This window comes from Ambystoma mexicanum, chromosome 6q (genome assembly GCF_040938575.1).
Source record: "Ambystoma mexicanum isolate Mex_15411 chromosome 6q, UKY_AmexF1_1, whole genome shotgun sequence".
Classification (NCBI taxonomy): Eukaryota; Metazoa; Chordata; class Amphibia; order Caudata; family Ambystomatidae; genus Ambystoma; species Ambystoma mexicanum.
In genome coordinates, this window is record NC_090937.1 from 1,087,609,756 (window position 1) to 1,087,635,337 (window position 25,582).

Genomic DNA, 25,582 nt, shown 5'->3' on the forward strand with positions numbered 1-25,582 from the left:
GGCTGGGGTGCTACATTCCTAGGAAGGCTGTTAGTTCATCGTGTTGGTCACTGTGTTGCTGGTCTAGAGTTCAAGTCCCTGGCTGTCCAGGCCCTACAACACAACCTGAAAGAGAAGAGCCGTACTGACGTTTTTTTGCCTTCCTGGAACCGTGTTTTCGGGATCCAGTACTATGGGGACATACCTCCCGGTCCTGGTGTAGTGTGATTTTTAAGATACTCGCCCTCAGGGGTCTGCGTGGTCCATGGTCACTGGGTCAACTTCAACTGCGCTTCTCCATTTGTTTTCCTTGGGACTAAATGTTCACTTGGATGCTTCTTACGTGGGTCTACTGTTCTTCGGAACTGGAACTCTTTGGAAGGGCTTGTCTGAAGTCCTATGCAGTTGGTTTGACCTTTCTCTGCATCTGTTGGGTAGAACCCAGACTTACCTGACTTTTCCTAAACTACTAATGCCCTTCAAAGTTACTTGAAGAATCTCCTCAGTGCCATTTTTCCTATGTCCCCGTTGGGTCCCTGTACTTTCCTACCAAGAACTATAATTCTAGCTGGTATTCCTGATTTACTAGTGAATTTTAAACCAATGCATTCCACTCCTTCCTACTGTAACGTATAGGGATATTCTGTCTACCTATGGTTACTTTATGTTAGAAATGTTGCTGGGAGTGTAATGAGAACCCTAGGTCTCATACTGTAAATCTAATTCTGTTCTTAATATTGGTTGGCTGTCTGGGCCATGTTGTGTTTTGCTCTCCCCTCTTCTACTTGTGGATATCGAGTGACTCAATTGTGTGTTTCTGGTGTGTAGAGATTCCCCCTTTCTCCCCTTTCCTTTGAATTGCAAATGGTCTTTTTATGCCCACTTCACTGTTTTTATATATTTACTGCTCTGCTATTTTACAACTCAAGTACTTATTTTATTTATATTTGTTTTATATGTAACCCATTATTAAAGAGTATGGGCAGATTCTCAAAACCTAACGCAAATGATACAAGCATTGGCAAATCCAATAGTTTGGGCGTTTGTAGTTGTTTATTGCATTATACCTTTAGCATGAAGGGAAGTAATGAGGAATGACAGCATGGGAGGGAATGAAGTGCAGTACCAGGGGTGAGGGAAGCACTGTGGGGGAAGGAGTAAGAAAACATGGCAACACAAAGGAGAATACAAACATCCAACAGATGAAATGTAGGCCAGCAACAGTACACGGGAGCATTGTACAACGTTTGAAGGAAGCAATGACAGGGCGAAGGTGTGGCAGGGCAAAGGGGAGGCAGAGCAACAGGACGAAGCTGGGTGGAGCGACAGCATAAGAGGGCGAATGAGTGATAGCACAATGGGGAGGAGCGACAGCGCAAGGGGGAGAGGTGCGACAGCGCAAGGGGGAGGAAAGGAGCGACATGGGTAGGAGGGACAGTGCAAAGAGGGGCAGAAGGGCAGCGTAAAGGGAGGAGGGACAGAGCAAGGGGGAGCAGAAGAGGAGGAGGGAAAGCGCAAGGTGGGAAGGTACAGCACAAGGGGGAAGAGGGACAGCACAAGGGGGGAAGGAGCAATAGCGGAAAGGGGAAGAGGGAAAGTACAAGGGGAGGAGGGAAAGCACAAGAGGGGAGAGAAAGGAAAAGCGGGAGGGAAAGTGCAAAGGGGAGGAGAAACGCAAGGGGGAGGAGGGCCAGCGCAAGGGGAGGAGAAGGGATAGTGCACAGAGAGGTGAAGGGACGTCGCAAGGGAGGGAGGAGTGACACCACAAGGGGAGGAGAAAGTACAGTACAATAGGGGAGCAGTGAGAGCACAAGTGGGGACAGCACAAGGGAGAAAGGTACAATAGCGCGAGGCGGAAGGAGCGACAGCACAAGGGAAGAGCTGCTAATCAGGCCGGTAGTGCTTGCAATCGAGCACCCTGCTTGGCTGTGCGGCACTCTCCGCTTGCTAATGTGACATAGTAGATGGCTACTATGATAGCAAGTGGTCAAGTTGGCTGAAGCAATGCATTACAGGATTCCTGTAGATTTAGCACATTTTGGTACCAGGAGAGAAAGTGATGTCGATGGTTTGCTGAAAATAAAATAAATGCATGTTTTCACTATTGGCCACACATTTGTGTGAAAGGTTTAGCACATTAAAGTGTTTTGAAAGAGTGAATCACAACTGTGCATGTTTTTTTCTCTTCGTGTTTAAATGTGGATTGTTACACGTGTTTCACATAATGGGCATTTTCTGAAAAGTATACACATTTGCCTTTCCATTTCCGCAGAGTCAGCAAAGCGTACTCGGTGCGTCTTCACTACCGGGCCAGACGCAGGGCACATTTTCAGCTTCATTGTATAACACCATGGTGATTTCCCAGCCCACAACGGGTAACGTGGTTCAAAATCCACCCAACATACCTCTGAACAGCAACCAGAGCACCGCTGTTTCCACTTTTGCCAAGGACAGACACATCAGGTACACAGGAAATTGAGTTAGTTTTGTTTGTCTTTGCCGACCGTTTCTAATTATTTAAATGAACACCATTCTAGACATTTGGGAGGATAGTGCAGAATTAATTGCTGGAATAATAGCCAGCAAATGCCATTCTTTATCATGTATTGTTGTCAAAAGTCTGGTAGTAGCATGATTGGTTGCCAACTGCCTCTGTCTCCATCAGCAGCCCTCTGGAATATAGTTTAGGGATCGCCGGCCGTAGCAGCTGCTGACTTTGCTTTCCTTTGCTTCCCTTGGAGTCGCGAGGGCAGCTCCAGGAACGTACGGCAAAAGGGACCGGCTAAATAGAGCCAAGCGAGAGCTCTTCCCCCTCCTCTAGCCACCCAGCAGCGTCCTGTTTGCTGCAGAAAGGCTAGAAAAGGGAAAAGGAGTGGAGGATATGTCCCTCCCTGCTTGTACAATCATGAGGAGACCCAGGTAATGGACAAGCCTCTAAGCGTTCTGTTTGTTCCCCAATCAACTTTAATTAATGCTAGCTGTGGTTGTAGTTCCAGGGGAAATTAGCCCTATTGAGGTCACCTCTCCTTCTTAACCCAGCGATCTATGTATTCTCCTACCACATTCTCCCGCAGGCACGTTGCCTTCCTAATGTTGCCGAACCCAAAGATGGAAGTGTAATATAAATCATTGGCATCCCGTACCACTGGATCGTTTGCTTTTCACAGAGCGTACCTTTAGTTCAAAGGCTCTTTCTCCCGAGTCAAATATAGAATCAGCTCGGATCGAACACCACGAGTTTCCCAAGTCATGGCCAGGCAGACAGACACACCCAGGCACGCACGCACGCACGCACGCTAAAAACTGCCCTATAGAGTGTTAGTTAGATATATTGTGTGCGTACACCACTCATTGCACAAGTCCCAGTGAAATGATGAGAAATATAGAAGTGAGACCATATTGCAAGATAGGGCTGGGCCCTTGCAGGCAGTGTTGAGAACACAGAACAGTGAGATCATGTGCTTGAATAGTTCACCCACACCCCAGGCAGGTAGGAAACATGCACACACACAGACATATGTATCCTGTTGGAGCTTTGCGAAATAAGGAAGGAATGTGAACGTAGAGCAGCGGCCGGTCGTGAAGGACAAACCCATTCTGAGATTAGGACGCCAGTGCCCCCAGGATAATAGCCACCCCATTTCAACTGTCAGATGCCACAAGCAAATCACCTAAATCCTTCACAAATTAGACTGATTAGTGGGACCTGCAGGAGAACCAGGCCTGCCCCTGAGAGGCGCAGCTGATAAGGGGGGGCACAGGATAGCTTGGCCCGTGATTTGTACCATGGAGAGCAAAGGGTGATGCTAACGCACACAAGATTTCAGACAGGGAGGCTTGGTGGGGACGCCTGTGTGTCTGGGATTAGAAAAAAGTTGCTTTATTCGCAAGCCAATCACCTAACAGCAACCCAAGGTGAAGAGATCGAAACCCATGTGTGAAGAAGTTGATGCGGCCAATGAACTGAGGGTTCCTGTGTAATCAGTAGTATGTATATAGCCGGCAGCCAATGAGGGTGGGGGATGAACACTGTATATCGTGTGCGTCACAGATGACGATTATTTTAGTTATAATGTGCTGTTTTCTTTGAAGAGAAAGCTCTGCAGCAGTGGACTTATAACCCTGTCACCATTTACTTTTTTTATACAAATAAAGCTCTTGTTCTTCTCACAAAAGGGTGCGCCAAGCCTTTTTCTCTAGAGCAGGGGTCTCCAACCTTTGTTAGCAAGAGCTACTTCTAGTCAAGGGCCAATAGTCGAGAGCTACTAGCCAGAGCATTCTGGGTCGGGATGTTTAAAATGCATGGCAATTTGTACCAATATTTTTTGGGCAGTTTATTTCCTCTTTATACAGAAAGGAAAAAACATATGCATTCAGTCATATTAACTTCAAAAACATCTTTATTTAATATTTGCTTGCTCCTCTTATAAAGCGTTCTGGCGTAAAGCGCTATATAAAATCCAATAAATACTAAAATAAATACGAAATAATGTTTTTATGACTAGCTGTCTCATAAAAATGTCACAAATCGATCAGAACATTCAATGTGAAGATTGACACTGCATGCTATCCACCAGTGCTGTGTAATCTGGTGTGTAGCTTGAAACAGCAACTCAGATGGAGTCACTTAGATGCTCATCTGTCAAAAATGTGCAACATTTTTATTTGAAGAAGTTAATATCTGAAAATGCAGATTTGCAGAGATAGGTTCAAAAAAGAGAAGTCACTTTTAATGCCGCACTGCAAATTTTACTGTACTCTTTGTAATCTACAAGGCTCCAGAAATTGCTGTGAGATTGTCTGCTTGTAAACTGAATGTTCCCTTACAGGCTGGCAATCTCCTAAAAAAAAATAGAATAGCGTTGCATTGCACCCTTAGCGTTCACTCTATCCCTGCTGTGGGAAAAGTGAGGCGCATGAGGGCCCTGTTATAACCCCAAGGTCCTTATTTGTTCTACAGCAGGGACTGCACTGATGACCTGGGCATGCGCACTCCCAAGCAAGCTCTGTATTTGAGGCTCTGCTGCTGTGGGAAAAATGAGGCCCATGAGGGTTCTGTTCTAGCTGATTGAAAAGAGCCCTCACGGTCCTTGAGGCGGCTTTACTTAACTTTGGCTGATGAAGGCAATGGGCAAACAGACAGGCACAGGCTGGGATACAAGTCCGGACTCCGGCAACAGCATAGACAGGCTGCAGGCAGAGAGATCACTCGGAGTGAGGCGATGCAGGTGCTGCTGTAGTCCAGGTGAAGGGACTTGGTTTTGTGCCATTTAAACCCGTTTTTTAGCATATTGGCGCCTTACTCATGTGTGAAGTGATAGAAAGGCCTTCCTGAGAGAAGTTGCCTGGACACTCATAGGGCTGCCCATGCTCCCCCATCAGAAAGTAGCACACAAAACCATTAAGCCCTTAATGAGCCATCATTAGTGATTTTGTGCGCTATGTTCTGATTGGATGAACTGGACTTGGGCAGTCAGGACATTAATTGGTGTGCTTTTTCCTTTTTTGTTAAGGAAGCTGGACAGAGCCGGTGGCAGTTAAGTTAATAATTTACAAGCAAAGCAGTGTTTATTTTTGTCGTTAATGGCAGCGAGTGACTGCAAATCTTCAGGCGAGCCACCCGTCGCCCGTGATTGACCTGCGAACCACCTACCGCTCGCGATTGACCTTTTGGAGACACCTGCCCTTAGAGGGTTGTTATTTCTCTGGTTGTTGGTTTGCTCTACAAAATTGGTGACCCCGGCGTGATGCCAGCCTCCAGGTGAGGACAGAGGATTCCTGGGCGCACATTCGAAGGGGCTGCACCCACCTGCAGCAAACAGTTCCCTTGTGTGCACCTTGGAGAGGTTTAGAGCAGTTGTGCTAACAGTATTCCTGTCTGTTCTTTTGAGCAGGGTGCTGTCCCTGGAATGTGCAGGCCATTGATGGGACCCCGTGATGGAGGATTTCGGGAGAGCACGTAGATGCAAGTGCACCTTTTTGCAGAGAAAAACAAGTGGGCCAAAGGAGGGGAATTGGAGTGCTTGAGGAATGGTGTGAGTTCAGTGAGCGAGGAATGAGTGGAAAGTGTGGAAGACCACGTGGCATTGTGTATAGATTGGTTTTGTTATAATATAGAGGATTGTGAGAGTGAACCGCTCTTTTCGAAGTGGAAGACTTTCTTTGCTCTGCTCTCCCCTCGCCCTTGCCATTACAAAAACAACTACCAGGTGTTGCCGAACGTCTTCTTGCGCTGGGAGTTCATCCAAACTCGCGCTCGCTAGACGCTCGCTTCCAGGAGGAGGCGGAGCATCGTGCCGATCACGTGACTGCTCACGTGTCACTGCCAGCCCATAAACACAGGGCCAGTGCAGCTGAGCGGCGTGAACCGCTCTTTTCGAAGTGGAAGACTTTCTTTGCTCTGCTCTCCCCTCGCCCTTGCCATTACAAAAACAACTACCAGGTGTTGCCGAACGTCTTCTTGCGCTGGGAGTTCATCCAAACTCGCGCTCGCTAGACGCTCGCTTCCAGGAGGAGGCGGAGCATCGTGCCGATCACGTGACTGCTCACGTGTCACTGCCAGCCCATAAACACAGGGCCAGTGCAGCTGAGCGGCGTGAACCGCTCTTTTCGAAGTGGAAGACTTTCTTTGCTCTGCTCTCCCCTCGCCCTTGCCATTACAAAAACAACTACCAGGTGTTGCCGAACGTCTTCTTGCGCTGGGAGTTCATCCAAACTCGCGCTCGCTAGACGCTCGCTTCCAGGAGGAGGCGGAGCATCGTGCCGATCACGTGACTGCTCACGTGTCACTGCCAGCCCATAAACACAGGGCCAGTGCAGCTGAGCGGCGTGAACCGCTCTTTTCGAAGTGGAAGACTTTCTTTGCTCTGCTCTCCCCTCGCCCTTGCCATTACAAAAACAACTACCAGGTGTTGCCGAACGTCTTCTTGCGCTGGGAGTTCATCCAAACTCGCGCTCGCTAGACGCTCGCTTCCAGGAGGAGGCGGAGCATCGTGCCGATCACGTGACTGCTCACGTGTCACTGCCAGCCCATAAACACAGGGCCAGTTCACCCTTGCGGCGCGAACGCGGAGACAAGGGCAACGCACCTGACTATACTGTTTCAGCTGTTTAGCTGGTGAGCGGAGGAGCGGCGCCCCCGATGACCGCAAACTCAGGCCCTCAAACTAGGAAGAAAACTCTCCAGCATCGAAGGTTGCTAAATCCGTGGTCTGCAATGAAAGTGACAAGTGGCTCCCAAACAGTAAAGGTAAGCGAGCGGGGAGACGGGCTTCCTGCCCCCGTGGAACCAACCATGTGTTTAGAAATTCCTATAGCTCCGCACATATCCACGCTCCATAATCCTGCTGTCACTGATACAATAATGCCTGCCACTATATCACTCCCACCAGTCGAGGTAAACGACATCCTTCAACCAGACGCAGAAATCATTGCCATCATTGCAAATAAGGCATCCGCAATCCATCTCTGTGATCAGTCACTTGTGCCCCATGAAGAGCCGTCACAGCTCCTAATTCCAACTTCTACTTTCCTTCCTGTTCGCTCACCTAAATGCCTGCCGCCGTCAGTCTCTCTACTCGACATCTCTAATAAGCAGAACGATCATATTAGCAGCAAAGGAAACTCTACAGCAGCTGCGTTACTCAGCTATCCTGTCCCATCGCTACGAGACAACAAATCGCCCACTCTGTTGATCAATAGTCCTGAAATCTTCTATTCGCCTTTTGACGTGACTGACGTCGAAATGATTGAAGCTGACCCTCAAACTGTGATCATCCCGCCCACACCTCATATCGAAATTCCAACTGCTGCCTCAAAGTGTCTCGCAACATCTAGTAAGAGCGAACAACCACTCATTTCCACTACCACGTCTATAAACTCGGCCTCTCTAAATCCTCGTTTGTCAAACGATGATTTTTTAAACTCAAAACTCACAGCAAATCCTTGCAACTCATGTGATCCACCTGATATGCATTTCCTCACAAACTGTTCCACTCTAAATCGAACGTCAACAGTACCAAGGAAACAGCCTCAGAAACAGCCTCAGAACATTATTAGACTCGTACCCGAAGTAAACAACGACAAGGAACTCTTAACTCCTGCCAATCATCAAGTATGTGATACCCCCAAAGGTCTAATCAATAATCATTCTAAAGACATTCAAACTGCGTCGCCTCATAATTCCAATAAATCTCACACTACAGGAACACAGTGCGAGAACCATAGTAGAAAAAAAACAAACACAAATTCAAGTACAGAAGGACGCGAGGCACGACTTCTGGCACAACTTGACGCAGACTATGCCGCCGCAAAAGAAAGACTGCTGACATATTACGATCAACGTCATCAAACCTGTTCTCGTACAATGCCACAGTTAAACTCAATAGAATCAGCTGACTTGGTCACTCAGGGAAACCTCACACGGCAAGACCACTCATCTTTAACTATAGATGGGGCTGACCTGAGCCGCAATTTACCTGACATTGCCGATGAACAGCCTGCTATAACTATCAATATGTCTGCAAACAAAAGTGTGGCCAAAGGTCCTCGATTACCAAATCTGACATCTACAAGTACTCCTCGAGTACGTTCCTCCCTGTCAAAGAAACATCTATCAGATCATCTGGAAAAAGTCCAATCAAGCGCCCAAGCAGCGTCACATGAGGCGACCTCCTCGAGCTTACATTCCTGTGTAGATGGCTCTTCATCGGCATCTCAGAAACCCAGTCTTTCGGCTGCAGCAGCCACGCAGCTATACAATAATGTGCTTGCTGCGACATCGATGGCAATGATTCCCTTCACAAAACTCTATGAATCACTTCACGACGCCTTAAAAGATCAAACAGCGCTAATCGCAGTCTTATCTGACAAAATGGTGAAAACCGAAAATTTCAACAACTTTCTGAAAAATCAGATTTCGAGAGAAGCCGATCTTACAACGCGATGGCAGGAACGACTAACAGACCTAGCTGCACGCCATCACTGCCAAAATGACACCTTATCGGAAGGTCTCTTGGAAGCCCTAAAGTGGATGCGGCACAATGTCGACGCCGTCCTCTCACATTCAGTCTTGCAAAATCCACCGCATACTAAAAATCTAGAACCTCTCACAACAGAGTCTCCTACAGAAAGTGAGTCAAATGTTCTTCAAAACTTGGCTTCGGGGCAAACCTCTAACTCGGGAAAGAATCTCTTGGTATCCTCAACTGCGTCTCAAATTGGACAACTTAACCATTCAACTGTGATGCCTATTTCAACAGGTAGTCAGTCGCATCGCGATGACTCCCAACAAAATCTAATATCAAGTAAGGACAACACTGAAAAAGAAACAAATTCTTTATGTATGACTTCAAAAGGAGCGGTCTTTGACATGGCCCAATCTGCAGCAATTCTTCCTAAAGACAGGAACCCGCCCTCCACGATCTCGACATCGCAGGGGATGCAAACCTCATTTGGCATATTCACGGGAACCGCAAAAGCAATAACTTTTTCTCTTCCAGTTTCTACAGCCAATCCCCCCAAAAATGTGAAGAGCCTACCAGCCACCAGTAAGACAAAATCTATACGCTCACATGGCACCATCGATAAATCGAAAGAAAACAATAGCAATAAACAAAAAAAATTCATCAGACACTTACCTTCGCCGACAAAATTGAGTCTGTTCACACGAACAACCAAACCGGAAGAAGACGCAGCCAAAGTTCACGCTATACCGGCACAAACTGAAAGACCAACTCGTGCACCAGTTCATCCCCCATTGAAAAGACGAAGAACCGAGTCGGCAAGTGAGACAATTGAAAGCTCTGAGAGTGATCCCGAAATAGACCTTTGTAATCTCTCAACTTATTCTGAACAGGAAAACTCACTCGAGAGACACAACGTGAGTGCCATTGACGGCATACGTTCTTTTCCTCCTGACGTTCAAGGTCTGTCCAAATCCATTACAGACCGAAAACCAGTGTCAACAACTCCGCGTTCACGTTCTGGCAACGAAACTCATAGAGTGAGCGATCAATCTGTCCATGTCTCCAAACACTCATCTAGATGGAACCCCAAATGTACCAAACACCAACAAAGCAAGATGGCGCACCATGTCTCTAGAGTCCACCAAAATCTCTCTTCCTCTTCGACTATACAAAATGGGAAATTGCGTCTTCAAAACATTCAAGACGACGAAAACGACGTCAATCTCAATCGTGCAAACGTGATGCGACTATTCAAATGCATTCCATCGCTACGTACAATCGAATCAGCCGACATCAAGATTGTTGAATATCCAACTGAACATACTGCTGACCAGGTCATTTTGCATATTCCTTCTGCCTCTGTACGAAATACTATGTTACGTGCCTCCGATGAGTTACTGGCGTTTGGCTTTGATATCTCGACCGAACCTCCGACACCCACAATGAGTCCTAACATCCGGTCTTTCTCACCTTCATCTAAGGCTGATGCCTCGATAAGCTGCAAAGAGATAAGGCAGTCACTTGCGGCAATTTCACTACGTCACAATCAAAATCCTCAGAACAGTCGAAAGTCAACCAGGGAAAATCAATTACCCCGCTCCCGCAACACGAAACAATAGCCACAACCTTCTGACTGTGAACCTCGGAGCGAGATCTTATCATGGAATACGAGAGGTTTTACACACCTCTTCAACAATTTCGAAGTCGACCTTCAGTATGTGATCATAATCTGTCTACAAGAAACGTGGCTCGTAGAGGCTCCAACGAAAGACGGTTTTGAAACTCACCTAAACCCCGCCATAAAAAATCCACAAGGTCGCCCTTACTCTGGGCTACTAACAATGACCAAAATAACTAACCAATGGAAACTCATGGAAGTCTCAAATCCGAACCCCTTCACTCAGGGGATACACATGCAATCGACGCAAGGCACCATAGACGAGCGGCTCAATCTCCTGATTATTAACGGCTACTGGAATCCGTATAAAATCAGTACTGCCACGTTTCTAAAGGCCATTATTAGTCTCATAGACAACGCTGTATTAAAACACAAAAACCTGTCAATAATCTGCTGCGGGGACCTGAATTGTACTTGGTTTGGCTTTGACACGAGTCGACAAATATATCTACCCCTTGGCGAACATGAGCTATCTTGCAGAAGCAAGGCCTGGATGAAAGCACTACAAAACCGAAATTGCCACTTGGTGAACGGAAATGTTAAAGGAGATGATCCTCCATCTTCAACCTGGCACCGCGACACTTCTCATAGTATCCTGGACTATTTCTGGGTGTCTTTAAACATGATGGCCAAGATAACAAACTTAAAGGTCGAAAAAATGCAGAATAGTGACCATGATCTCTTACGCCTCTCATGCACCCTTGAGTGGACACTATTCAAAGGACATTATGGTCTACCTATCACAGTAAATGCAGCAGGAAATCGTCTACGAATAAATGGTCCAAAACTCCACGCACTAACCGACCTTTTATATAATCTTTATGCAGAGCAAAACGTCAATTACGCACCTCTGGTCAGCAATATGATGTCCACCACCATCGCAGCCCGATCAATGGGAACAGTGCACAAACATGTGTCAAGCACAATCATTTCGGCACAAAAGAAAACGATGAGAGCTGATATTCGACAGCTGAAAAAGCTCTTAAAATCACCCCTGATGGCCGAGACACTCAGGAAGGAAATTAAACAAAGGCGACAGGTGTTTCGTAATTGGTTGAAATCGCACAAAATGATCATCGACCAAAATAAGGCTGAAGCAATGATGAAAATACTATTAACCAAAAATACCCGTCAGATTTGGGACATCCTAAATTCTGGCAATTCCCGATGCTCAGCTTATATATCCAACGAAATAAATAGTACTACTTGGGTAGAACACTTTTCTGAAGTGTACCAGTTGCCTGAAAAAGAACGCAATTCAGACTTCGTGCTTTCCGGTGTCGTCTGGGAGGTAACCATGTCGGCTATTGAAATAGAGAAAATGATCAAGAATCTGAAGAATTCCCATGCCGCAGGTCCTGACATGATTACTAATATCATGTTGAAAAAACACGCCCGGCAATGGGCCATTTTGATAGAAGCCTTGTTAAAAACGATTCAGTTCACAAAACAAATGCCTGAATCATGGCTGGAAGCTATCGTGGTTCCAATATTCAAGCGGGGAAATCGAGCGATTCCAAACAACTATCGCCCGATAGCCTTACTTGACACTATCGGAAAAATCCTGGGCTCGTCTCTTCGTCAAAAACTTGAAGGTTGGGCTTCGCACGCAGGGATCCTAGACATCAGACAAACAGGTTTTACCAAGGGCGTAGGCGTTGAAATCAACTTACTCATACTAACCATTTTAAAGCTGGAAACTCTGCAAACAGGGAAAAAACTATTCCTTGCTTTTATTGACCTACGCCAAGCTTTCGACATGATCAATCGTGACCTGCTGTGGACAAAACTTCAAGCCTGGAATTGTCCGAAATCTATATTGGAACCCATCCAGGCCTTACATTTCGGTACATCAATTCAAGTAAGGCTCAACAACCAAGGCGACTTGTCACCAAAAATTCCTACACATAAGGGTGTGAAACAAGGCTGCCCTTTGGCAGCTGAGCTTTTCAAGCTCTTTATTGCAGACATCCCAGCCTGCCTAAAACGGGTCCAGTGCTTTTCCCCAAAAATCAACACCACACCGATAAACTGCATAGCATACGCGGACGACCTTGTCTTAATTGATCGTACCCAGATAGGTCTCCAACGGCTGCTGAATAATCTCAGCGACTATCTAAAACAAAATAACCTAAACCTGAATGTCGACAAAACCAAGATAATGGCTATCGGCACAACAACATCACGGAAAGACCACGCATTTAAATGGACCATTGAGAATAACACACTATCATCGGTGAAGTCCATCCCTTATCTTGGCATCATGTTCAATAATTCCATCAATGAACACGATTGGATGCAAGATCTGATCACACGAATGAACCAGTTCGCAATTCAAGGTGCAAAGATAAACAGAGAATTTGGAAAATTCAGTCTTTCACCAGTTTTGATATTTTATGTCCAAAAAGTAATACCTGCAATTGCCTTTGGAGCGGAGGCCGGATGGAATTTGGCCGCACAGAACTGGCACAAACTTGAGGCAATATTCTGGAGGCGTGTCTTAAGACTTCCAAACTACGTTTCCATCACTGCGATCCGTTATGAGCTATCGCTGAACTCTCTACACTCTGTTGTAATCTGGAAATCATTGACTGCCTGGAGGAAAATATGCGTAGCTACACCGTCCCCTGCTTACCAAATTCTGGCTGAGAAACACGCAGTTACCAACAACCATCTACTTCGTGCCTGGAAAGCTGCCCTGGCAACCTATCTACATAGTGCTGACATACTAATTGAGGATTTAATTAACTTACCACAGTTGGCAAAGATCAAATTTGACAACTGGTCGTGGATTTGCAATTTAGAACTTCGCAACAAACTGAAATCCACACTGAAGTTAGACACTACAGTTCATAAATTGAACAAAACCTGCCGCTATTTAACAAAATGTCCAAACTCGCAATATCGTGACAAATTCTTGAAGTTTCGACTGAACGCCATTCAATCTAAAGAAATGCTGTGGCAACGCAAAATCAAAGACACTGTCGACAACATATGCCGATTTTGCTGCACCGCCAGGGAATCGTCTTATCATTTAATAACAGCATGTGCCGGGGTAAAAACCCAACGACAATGTCACCTTGGGAAATATGCTCCTCTGGACAACGACATGGCCAATTGGTGGTGTCGGGCAATTTCTGGTCATGACATCCAACTCACATGTGCCATTGTTAACATTTTGGACTCCATCTTTCTCTTATTAAGTTCTGAGGCAAAAGCAATCACTAAATAATTAATGATCCCACCAACCAACAAAAATTGCTGGGCACGCAATTGTAACCTTGGAGGCTGAATATGTCTGCAAATACATCTAGTTACCCGATTGCAAGACGCCCCTTTGAAGATCAGTTTTGTCTTCTATGTAACAAAAGCTATAGGTGTCCAACTTTTTCTTTTCTAAGTTGTGATACCACGGCTGACTTTTCAATAAAAAAAATAAAAAAAAATAAAAATATAGAGGATTGTGGTGTAACGGGACCCTTCCTAATACAGGGGAAGAAGACAGCGTTGTGTAACAGAGAAAAAAGTTAGGATATAGGCTCTGTATAGGCTCTGTATATTCAGCCGGCCTGGCATCTCCCCGACCAGCATAAGGAGGGTGTGAGAACGAGAAGTAGTGGTGGTAGAGACCACATGTGGACCTTGGATCTCACAACCTGATATACAGGAGGTATGGTAATGGAAAAGTCGTTTCTTTTTGTGATTCTTTTGTTTGTTTTATTGCGATGATGAAAGGCTGAGGTAGGGCCTGGATTTGCTGTGTGAGAGGAGTGTTGGTAGTGGGAGGGCAAGAGGGGTAAAGGGTGAGTACAACCCTGCTGCTTTGGGGTGTGATTAGACAAAATATTGTATAAGGGTGGTAGAGAGGCAGCTGTGATGGAGCCAGCTAACCCATTGGAGTATAAGTGTAAAGCTCTTCCCTTATACCGAGAAAAGATCCTCAACTATCATAAATAATGGCTAGTAGATACAAAAGGGGGAGATGTATAAGCCATGGCCAGAACAGGAAACAAATAATAAAAATATTTTGAACCATATGTATATGTTTTTAGCTGCCCGATACAGAGGAAAAAAGTTTAAAAATAGAAAGTAAGTGTTAGAGTTGTGGAAAATGGTGCAAGGCTTGGAAGATGTGTCTATTGGGCCCCCTAAAATGGTGAGTAACCTGTACTCTGACCGCAACCACCGCCCTGACTTCTCCAGTACCTCCTGCCCCAGTGACCCCTGCAGAAGCAGGCCAGTCCCCTGTGTCAGGGTGTTACCCCATGCGTGCTGCATCAGGATACTCAAATCCCACGTACGTCCCTTTGCTCCCTACTGCTGCCACACCACCCACAGCGGCCCAATATCAGAATCTTTCCAATCCTATAGCATCTGCAGTTGCGAGAACTAGAGCACACAAACAAACTGATAGGAAGCCGCAGAAGGAGTTGGAAAAAGCATTGAGAAAAGCGGAAGAACTAGCAAGGCTGAAGTTAGATAGGAGAGATGGACAGCGAGCACCTGTTGGGACTGACAAATCGAGAGCTGGAGACATTTTGTTTAGAATTGGCAGTACTGCGATTAAGGATGTACACAAAGAGAAAGGAAGGAGAGGAGAAGAATGCAGGGCGACAGTTTAGTTTGGATTATGGGACGGTACGGTCTGACGATGAGTATAAATGGACACGATCAGGGAATGAGGAGTGGGATACTGTGGATAAGTTGATGGATGAGGAACTGCCACCTGTAATATCGCCACGGCTTCCGAGTTTGTGGGGAACTAGGTTAAGAAACAGGTACGGGCGTATGGCATTGGTGAAAAGAATGCAGGTGGGGAAGAAAGAAAGTGACTAAGACAGTGGGGGCGCAATTTCCATTACTGCATAAGGGGTTGGGAAGGGCCCTGTACATACCATGGGCCCACGTAGACAAAAATAATCTAATAAAGGCACTCCTGTCTGTCAATGCTGGAGCGGGTAAGTGGCTATATGCCTTTGAGAAGCAGACAGCCGATACCACCTTGGCAGTGGGAGATTTGAAAAGTGTATTAATTGCAATACTGGGGGAATCAGGCAGATGACATTTGGGTTGAAGCAGGTTATCCGGGAGTGAAGGTATGGGATGATAGCCATGATGGAGCACATTTCAATGGATTTCCTTTCTCCCGCAGATTCCTCATCTGATAGGTAACCTTATCCAGCTCTGCTGCTTGGAAACCTTTTTGACAGGTGGCGTAGTGGACCTCGACTCGTTGATCCATCTTCCTCAGTGTTTGATCGTCGGCTCTGGACATGACGTCAGGCATTGTATATATACCACGTCACTACGCCCCACACCTCAGTTCCTTTTTTCCACTCCCTCGACACGCTGCTTCAAGAAACACGGTAATCAAGTCTTCGACTCTACTTGACATTTTTTCATCAAAATTCGATTCTTTTTCCTCGACCGCGAGATGTTCATCGACCGGGTTTTGGATTTCAAGCGGTGTTCCGATTGCCACTCCAAAATGTCGGTTACTGACCCACATGAGATATGCCTCTGGTGCCTCGACATGGATCACGACACAGAGGGGTGTGCGTCGTGCACTAAAATGAACCCGAAAATTCACGTTAGGCCGACCGCCTTCAAAATCTCTGTCGTGGTCGACCGTATATTCCTCAGAGGCTGAGACTGAGGGGCATAACCCCAAAAAAGAAAGACATTGGTGGAAGAAGTGGCCCCATTGTATGAGCCACTCTTCCTCATCATCCCGAAAGGAAAAGAGGCACCACCAATCGAGACTCTGATTCATCGACGGAAGGAGGTAAGCCTTCAGCTGGGCCGGCAACTCATCAAAAGTGGGCAGATTTCAAGGTCTCCATGCTTGAAATGTTTCAAAGCAGGCCACTGCAGACACATGTGCCCCCAGCCCTAAAGCAGCAAGCCTCGGAATTGACCGCAGCGCTCAGTAATACCGATCCCTTACAAGACAAACCCCAGTGCCAACCCCATCAGTGTCAGGGAAGCCTTTGGGCTCGATGCCGAAGAAGCTTTGAAACCTTCGATGCTGGGGCCATCCCCCACAAAACAAGGTTTCAGCGTATGATGCCATCCCAGTGCAACAGCCCCGATCGACACCGACAGTCACCTTATCGGCACCGAAGAACAAGCCCTCGGAGCCGATGCTCTGCGATAAATCCTTTACCCCACTCTCCCGGGCCGATTTTATAGGCAATATGTCATCCATGACGCGGATGACCAGGGGGGAGTCAATCCCCATGTTCATGGGCACAGGGGGCATCGATTATTTTGACGATCAGGCCCATCTTTTGGAGCAGGCACAGGGACTTCAAGATGCTAGCGGGCTGGACACTTCACCTGACCTGCAGTTTCAGCAAAGCCAACCCTGTACCCACACTGGTAAAAAGGGTGGTTGACACCTTGGGACTGCAGTACCAGTCCAAGTGTAGCAACTTACAGATATACTGGACGAGGTCATGTTACAGAACGGAACATGTCTCTGATTCCAGCAATTGCCGACCCTGTAGCCTTTCTGTGGCAGCATCCAATCGCCACCCCTCCAGCCAGCACCACCATGACCGGGAAGTATAGGCCGAAAAGAAGAGAACTGCCATTTCTGTCTTCTCACCCTTCCCCGGAAAATCTTGTCATTCAAACTGCCACAGTCTCCACCAGACCAGCATCTTGGACTTCGAATCTGCCGCCTGATAGAGAAGGCAAGAGAATTGACAGCATGGCCAAGAAAGTTTTCACATCAGGCAGCATGGCTCTGAAAGCCAAAAACGGGGCTAGTGGTTTTACAAAGTACTTGGCCTCTGGAAGGCAATGGAAAATGCTCCACAGCTGGTGGAAAATGGGCAAGAGGTGTCCAGGCAGTCCCTGCAAATGAACCAGGATGTGGCCGACTGTGTGGGCCGTTCAATGGCATGAGCGATTACATTGGGGAGGCAGGTCTATTTGAGGTCTTTAGGCTTTTCGCTCAATGTCCAAAACAAGTTGTTGGACATGCCCTTCGAGGGCAAACTTCTTTTCGGCCAGAAGGCAGATTCTTTGGAGAAATTGAAGGAGTCAAAGGTTGCTGCTAAATCATTGGGCTTCTCCTCCAGGAGCATAGGCTATAGGCGTTATGTGCCTTACGGCAGAAAGGTGCAGCTCCCGCAGACCAAGCGAGGGTAGAAGCGTTTCTCACGCCCCAGAAGGGGCAGGGAGCTTCCAGAGGCCAACAAGCGGGGGCGACACCGCCCTCTAAGCCGCTTTGATTTCTCCTCCCAAGACTTACCGGTTGGTGGGCGGTTGGCAGAACATCGGCCACAGTGACAGGAGATTACCTCCAACGCCTGGGCCCTGCAGATCGTTTTGGTAGGGTTATTGTCTGCCCTTCTTAAGAAAACCACCAGACAGACCCCCAATGCCTCCAATCAAACTGGGACAAGAGCTCCAGGAAGAACTGCGAGCCTTGTTGCTGAAGGGTGCCGTGCAAGAGGTACCTCCCGACCAGAGAGGATCGGGTTGGTGTTCCCGGTATTTCCTGGTGCCCAAGAAGGGAGGAGGTCTCCATTCCATTTTGGACCTCAGGACCTTGAACAAGTTCCTGAGGAAAGACAAGTTCAAGATGGTGACGTTGAGAGAAATTCTCCATGCTCTCGATTTGTAGGATTAGGATTGGCTGGTGTCCATAGACAGGACGTTTAATTCCATGTGCGGATAGATCAAGCAAAAGCACAGGACATTCCTGAGGTTCCTCGTACAAGCACTATCAGTTCAATGTGCTTCCCTTTGTGTTTTTTTTTTTTTTTAAAACATTTTTTTAAATTTATTTTTTTTCAAATTTCAAAACCAAACAAAACACACATTTCAACTGTTTCAATATACAAAAAAAAAACATCATTGTGCCATTCAGTTTCCATTAGAACTCCCCAAATCACCCCCCCCTTAAACTAGAGCCAAATCTCCCATGTCTTCTACTGGAGCGTTATCGGGTAGTACAGCACTTAAACGGTCATTGCCCGAATCTTCTGTTTCATTGTTACCCTGGCAGGAATTAAGCATAGAGGTCACCAGTTGCCGCCAGGCCAGCAGGGGCCCCACTTCTTCCTCGCCCCCCCTGGTAACCGCTTCAAACCAGACTGCAGATTCAGCTTCTGCCCATTTCAGGAGGTCTGCCCACCATAGCTCCACCCTGGGTCGATGGGCCGCCTTCCAGCACATTGCAATCCTGCGCTTGGCCAGAACATAAGCCAGGTCCTTCATCTTGCTTATGTGTTTGGAGTGTCTGGGTCTGGTAAAAAGCCCTAGCATGCATGACCAAGCCGATTCCACATCCAGCACCACTCCCCCGCCAGCCAGCTTCGTTTTGACCTCATACCAAAACCTGAGCACTTCCGGGCAAGCCCAGAACATATGTAGCAGCCCTGCATCCACCTCCCCACACCTGGGGCATTGCTGCGTGGCTAGTCCCCCAAACCTTACAATCTTCCCGGGGGTCAGGTAGGCCCTGTGAGTAACGTACAGCTGGAGTTGTTGGAATCTAGCATTTCGGGACACCTTTTTATGGTATCTCTGTGCCCACTCCCATTGCCCATCTGTCATAGGTCCTCCCACCTCCTCTTCCCAATCCTGTCTTAGTTGGAGCAACTCCTTCCCCGCCCTCACCCGTAGGAGTTCATATATCCTCGAGATTTCGTGCCCGCCCTCTGACACATCATACATAGTTTCCAGGGAGGCCTCAGGGTCCTCCGCTAGCACTGTCTCGGGCCATCTTTCTCTAGTCTTTTTAACGAGCCTAGCGTGAGTTATATATTGGCCTTCATGCACCCCCGTCTCTTCCTGCAACCTCTGGAAGTCCAGTGCCTCGCCATCCTGCCATATGTCTCTGAGGGTAGCCAGGCCTACCTGCTCCCAGTATCTCCGGACTGCTTCGAATAGCTGAGAGTCGTTCCCGCACAGAGCCACCAATGGGGCCTGCCGGGAGTACGGCTCCTGATCTCCCATCATCCTCCAAGTCCTTTGCCAGATCTCCCAGCCCAGCCTCAACAGCCGTCCCTTGCCCACCATTTTATCTCTACGCAACCACACCACTTCTTGCAGGAAGTATGGGGCTGAATCTCCATGCAGGAGCCGCACCTCCGCCGAGTCTTCTGCTGAAAGCCACCTAGCCACATACAGCAGCTGCCCCGCCAGGTAGTAGAACTCAAAATTTGGCAGGCCTATGCCCCCCTTGTCATACGGGTTCTGGAGCTTCCACAGGGCCACCCTGTTCCTGGAGTTACCCCATAGAAAGCCCCTGCACATGCCATGTAATTTTACGAATAGGCTTCTTGGTATCAAAAACGGGACGTTCACAAAAAAGTGCAAAAGTCTAGGCAAGACCACCATCTTAAGCAAAGCCGCTCTCCCTATCATGGTCAGAGGCAATCTGGCCCAGAACACCATGCTATTCTTAATCCCTTCTAACGCTCTTTCCGTATTATGTTTGTGTTCTGCTTCTATTTTGTGGTAGATATTTAATCCCAGATACCTGAATGTCTCTGTCTGCCATGGAATCGGTAGGATAGGTAACCTCTGCAACGGGACACTCCTGTATCTGCCCAGAGGAAAGAGGCTGGACTTTTTGAGATTCACCGATATACCAGAAAGGGCAGCATATCGTTCCATTACCTCTAACACGTACTGCAGATTTTCTTCCGGATAACGCAAGTAGAGAAGCATGTCATCTGCATATAGTGATATCAGGTGCCTACCGCTACCCGTGCTTATGCCCACCTCCCCATATTGATGACGCAGGCATATTGCCAACGGCTCTAATGCTAGTATATATAGCATGGGCGACCAGGGGCACCCCTGTCTGGTCCCTCTACTAAGTTGCCAGGTGTCTGAGATTGTGGACCCCGTTTTGACTCTCGCCAGCGAGGCGCTATAGAGCAGCTGGACCCACCTGAGGTACCCAGGTCCTATTCCATATCCCTTCAGAGCCGCCTTCAACCAGGGCCATCTTACCGAATCAAAAGCTTTAACCGCGTCTAGTGACACTATGGCTAGCTCGCCCCAAATCCCCTTCAGTTTGGTCAATAACATGGTGTAGCCTCCTGTGGTTATCTGTAATGTTTCTGCCCGGGACGTAACCTGTTTGGTCTGGGTGTATCAGCTTCCCTATCACCCTCTTCAACCTGTTGGCCAGCACCGCAGTGAGTATTTTGCTGTCCTGGTTGAGCATGGACAATGGTCTATAGGACCCGCACTCCTCGGCCGGCTTACCTGGTTTCAAGAGTAGGATGATCACGGCCTCGCGGAGGGACAACGGGAGTTCCCCCTGTTTGTAGGCCTCGTTGAAAGTGGCAAGCAGTGGTTGGATTAGCTCCTGCATATATGTTTTGTAGAACTCACTAGGCAGTCCGTCTGAACCAGGTGCCTTGCATGTGGGCAGGTTCTGGATCACCACCTCCAGCTCATCTGAGGTGACAGGTGCGTCTAATTCTGCGCGTTCTAGGTCATCTAGGGTGGGCAACTCGATGTCCTCCAGTGTGTCAAGTATAACTTGGCACATATCTTCCCCTGTGTCCTTGTACAGGTGTCTATAAAACTTATGGAACTGCTTGTTTATCTCCTCTTGGGTGTTGCACATGCAACCTCCCTCATCCTTGACCTCACTGATCACCGAGCGGGTGGTCTCACTCTTATACAGCCAGGCTAGCAATCTGCCCGGCTTGTCGCCCCCTGCATGTATCCTCTCTGTATATTTCCTGTAATTAAGTCTGCACAGCCTGTCCCAGAGTTCACTGCAGGTAGCCTGTAATTCTTTTATCCTAGTTCTGTTGTCGTGGGCGGCGTTTTCATAACGCGCAAGCTCCTCTAGCTCCCTTTCCGCTGCTTGGAGTTCCCTTTCTACACCCCCCTGGAGCCCTTTAGCCTTAGAAATGGCCACCCCGCGCACCACCACTTTGAACGCTTCCCACAGGGTGCCCACAGAACGTACACTACCCGTGTTTATATCAAAATATTCTTCGATGGCGTCCCGTAGGCCCTCCCGGAACCCCTCGTCCTGCAACGCCTCAGTCCTGAGCCTCCATGTTGGGATCCGCGGTCTTGGGGGTTGGTGTCTCCACTCCACTACCAGGGGCGAGTGGTCAGACAATACTCGGGCCCTATATTCCGCTCCCACTATGTCTCCCGCTATCTTGGCCGTTACAAATATATAATCTAGCCTGGTGTGCAAATTATGTGGCGCTGCGTAGTGTGAATATTGCCTATCCTCTGGGTGCAACCTCCTCCATACATCCTCTAGGCTTAGGTCTTTCAATAATGTTCCCAGCGCTCTGGCCGCCGGCGCCGTTTTTCCCGCCCTGTCCTTTGATCTGTCCATCCTGGGGTTCAGAGTGCAATTAAAGTCCCCCCCCCACACTACCGTACCCCCTGCCAGGGGCCCTAGTTTACTGTAAAGAGTCCTAAAGTAAGCTGCCGTATCATTGTTAGGGGCATACACGTTTACAATGTGCACTTCCCTGTTTTCCAAGAGGCCCGTGACCACCACCATCCTACCCTCCGGGTCTGCCGTGGAGCCAAGCACCTGGAACGGCACATGCGGCGCCACCCACGTGATGACCCCTCTAGCATACACCGAATATGCAGCCCCTACCACAGTGCCCTTCCATTTCTTCTTAACCACCTCCTGCTTCTCCCTAGTAAGGTGTGTCTCCTGTAGCAGGGCTATATCTATGCGCATTCTCTTTAAATATAGCATTACTTTATTTCGTTTCAGGTAGCTATTGAGGCCCCGTACATTCCAGGTCACAACTCTGAGATTACCCGACGCCATCTGTTCGGGCCGTTCCCATCCCAACCTTTCTCCCGATGCTCCCCCTACTAATCAATTTTCCGGCTCTTTCCCGACAAGTTACAAACAAAGTCCCCCTTCCCCATCCCCCATATCCACACCACAGCACACAACTCCCTCCCTCCCCCCTCCCTACCAACCCCCAACAGTTGCCCAGCTCCATCCCTGGATCTCAGGCCTACCCACTTCTGGACCTGTCCCGTATCCGAGAACAAGGACCCCGTAGGGCGTCACCGATCTAACGGTGACCTAACTAAATGAACTATTATTGGGGTCTGAGGGCGCTTCCTAGGAGCTCTGTCATCTATGTTAGGAGAGGTGCGTCCAACGGGACCCGCCGGCAGATACCATAGCCCCCATCCTACAAGCTCAATATCATTCTACTACTACTTATCTTCGGCCGCATCCGTCTGGGCATCCTGTTCTTGAGGTCGGCCCTGCAAATCCAGCCAATCCATCGCCTCAGTAGGAGTCTCGAAGAAAAGGGATTTGTTCTTGTAAAACACCTTCAACCTGGCGGGATAGAGCAACATGTAGCGGTGGCCTGCTTCTCTAAGCCTCCTTTTTACCACTCCGAAGTTCATTCGATTCCGCTGCACTAGGAGCGTGTAGTCCGGGTACGCCGTTATTTTCGCTGACCCCCTTTCTATAGTACCTCCTTTCCGGAAAAATTCAAGAATCTTTTCGCGGTCACGATAATTCAAGATCTTCGCAATCAGCAGCCGCGGGGGGGCTCCCGGGGCCGGTCTCCTGGTCAGGGCCCTGTGTGCCCTTTCTACCGCGAACCCCTGAGTCAGCTCCCCGCCAGTAATCTCCTGCAAGAGCATGGTTTTGCCGTATTCTGTGGGGTTCGGTCCTTCAACCCCTTCCGGTACGCCCACTATACGGATGTTGTTACGTCTGGCGCGCCCTTCCGCTTGCTCCGCTCTATCCTCCAGGTTGCCAACTCGCTGCACTAGAGCATGCAGCTCCTTAGCATGTGCAACACATGCCTCCGTGTTCGGGGTCATCTCCTCTTCTAGTGCCCCAGTGCGCTCTGCGATCGTTCGCACGTCCTGTCTCAGTAGGTTCACCTCTTCCTGGACCGCTCCGATCTTGAGGTCCAAGCCCTCCTGCAGCTCTTTCATGGCTAGGCCCAGCTTCGTTTCCCAGGCCACCTTCAAGTCAGCAATTGCTGCCAGCACCTCCTGGATTGTGCCCGGCGGGTCCCCCGCCGCCGCAGGGGTCTCTTTACCCTTGCCCCCCTCCGCGCTCGGGGGCGACTTGGTGTAGGCCTCCATCGTGGGTTGCTTGTTCCGGGGTCTCACCACTTTGGTGGACATCCTGTCGCGTCAGTTGGACACGGTCTCACGGTGCTGCTCCTCACTCCACTGTTCGCGTGGTCGCTGACCACCCTCCGCTGTTTTAAGCCTGCGCTCGCCTGCAGCATACGCCCCGAGTGGGCCGTGTCCTCCCACGTGCTCGCGCACCCCTGGCGTTAGGTTACTGGGTTCTGCCGTGTATGGTCCGCAAACAGCTCTCCACGGTGCCTTGTTGCTTCAAGTTCACAGTCCCAAAGTCATGCGTCTTGCGGGGTGGTCTCCACTGCGGGGCTTCTGTTCTAATATTCCGGGGGGGGCCCTCCTGGGTGCAAGGGGCTTGCAAAATGGTCCAAATCAGCCCGTTCAAGAAGCTCGTGCCACCCCCTCCACGTGCGGGCACAGTGCCAAGTCCAGTGCACACTTGACTTGGGCCCTTACTTGGGCCCTTTCTCAGCCCAGCCTCCCTTACTCCTAATGTTTTCGGGGGGGGGGCCCTGCGCATCCCCCGGTGCTCGTATGCGCCCTCCTGTTAGGCGACCTAGTTCAAAGGCCCACGGGGGCACACGGAAGACCCGCAGCCCTCCGTTGGCAGTTCCCACAGTGTTCCGTTTCTCCTCGAACGGACACACTGTGTTAGGCGACTCGCGGCAACAGTGCGCAGGATCCACAGCGTCTTTGTTGCCAACGAGGACCGCGTCGGCTTTCTCCTTCACGCTGCAACAATGAATCTCCACTGCCCGCAGCCCGCGAGTCCGTCTCGCCCGCGGCCCCCACAGTGCTCACTCCTAGCACTCCTGCTCCGCTCCACGATCTGTCCTCGAGCGGCGAACGTAAAGTTCGTTACGGGGGTCTCACAGGTCACCAACCCAAGACCGCAGCGGCTCCCTCGCGGCTCCCGTCTTCTTCTTTGTGCTGGCCGCCATTTTGTCTGTGTCTTCGGTCCGGGACCCACTGCAGCTCGGCGAGGGTAACTCGAATTCCGAGCATTCCCCATGCGCCACACCTTCAGCGAACGTCACCGCAATGTTTCACAGCGTCTCTGTTGCCAGCGAGGACCGCGTTGGCTTCCTCCTTCACGCGGCAACAATGTATCACAACTGCCCGCATCCCTCGAGTCAGTTTCGTCCGCGGCCCCCACAGTGCACACTCCTAGCACTCCTGCTCCGCTCCTCGATTTGTCCTCGAGCGGCAAACGTAAAGTTCGTTACGGGGGTTTCACAGGTCACAAGCCCAAGACCGCAGCAGCTCCCTCGCGGCTCCCATCTTCTTCTTTGTGCTGGCCGCCATTTTGTCTGTGACTTCGGTCCGAGACCCACTGCAACTCGGCGGGGGTGACTCGAACTCCGAGCATTCCCCACGCGCCAAACCTTCAGCGAATGTTGCCGCAATGTTCGTACACGTGTGTGTAATTTTGTAGCCCCGGCTGGTCCCTGGACGCGCTCCGTCTCCTCAGGATCAATATCGGATCTACAGAGCTCCGCGAAGGCAGAGCCTCCTACGTGGCCATCCAAGCCACGCCCCCCCTGCTTCCCTTTGTGTTGAACTCCGCTCCAAGGGTCTTCAGCAAGCTCATGGCACTTGTTGCGGCTCACCTCAGGAGATCCGGAGTCCATGTATTCCTGTACCTGGACGACTGGTTGTTTCAGGGGAAGTCACCAGAGCAGGTTTTGTCTCACTTGGAGCACACCTGCTCACTACTCCACAGGCTGAGCTTCTCCCTGAACTTCAAGAAGTACCACGTGAAGCCAGTCCAGAGGCTCCAATTCATCGGAGCAGTTCTAGAACCTCGGGTGGGGAAGACCTTGCCGCCCCACTCCATGAGGAGAGAGCCAACAGCATTGCACAG

At 49.1% G+C, this 25,582-nt stretch overlaps 1 protein-coding gene across 11 annotated transcripts in view; it reads left to right on the top strand.

Annotated features, from left to right (window-relative positions):
• Window positions 1-25,582, top strand: part of CLOCK (clock circadian regulator) — a 2,930,945-nt gene that overhangs the window by 2,703,039 nt on the left and 202,324 nt on the right. For all 11 annotated transcript variants that reach the window (XM_069631637.1, XM_069631640.1, XM_069631638.1 and 8 more), the window contains one exon: window positions 2,252-2,442. In XM_069631637.1, the coding sequence (XP_069487738.1) occupies window positions 2,252-2,442 (191 nt within the window). The remainder of the gene's footprint in view (window positions 1-2,251; window positions 2,443-25,582) is intronic.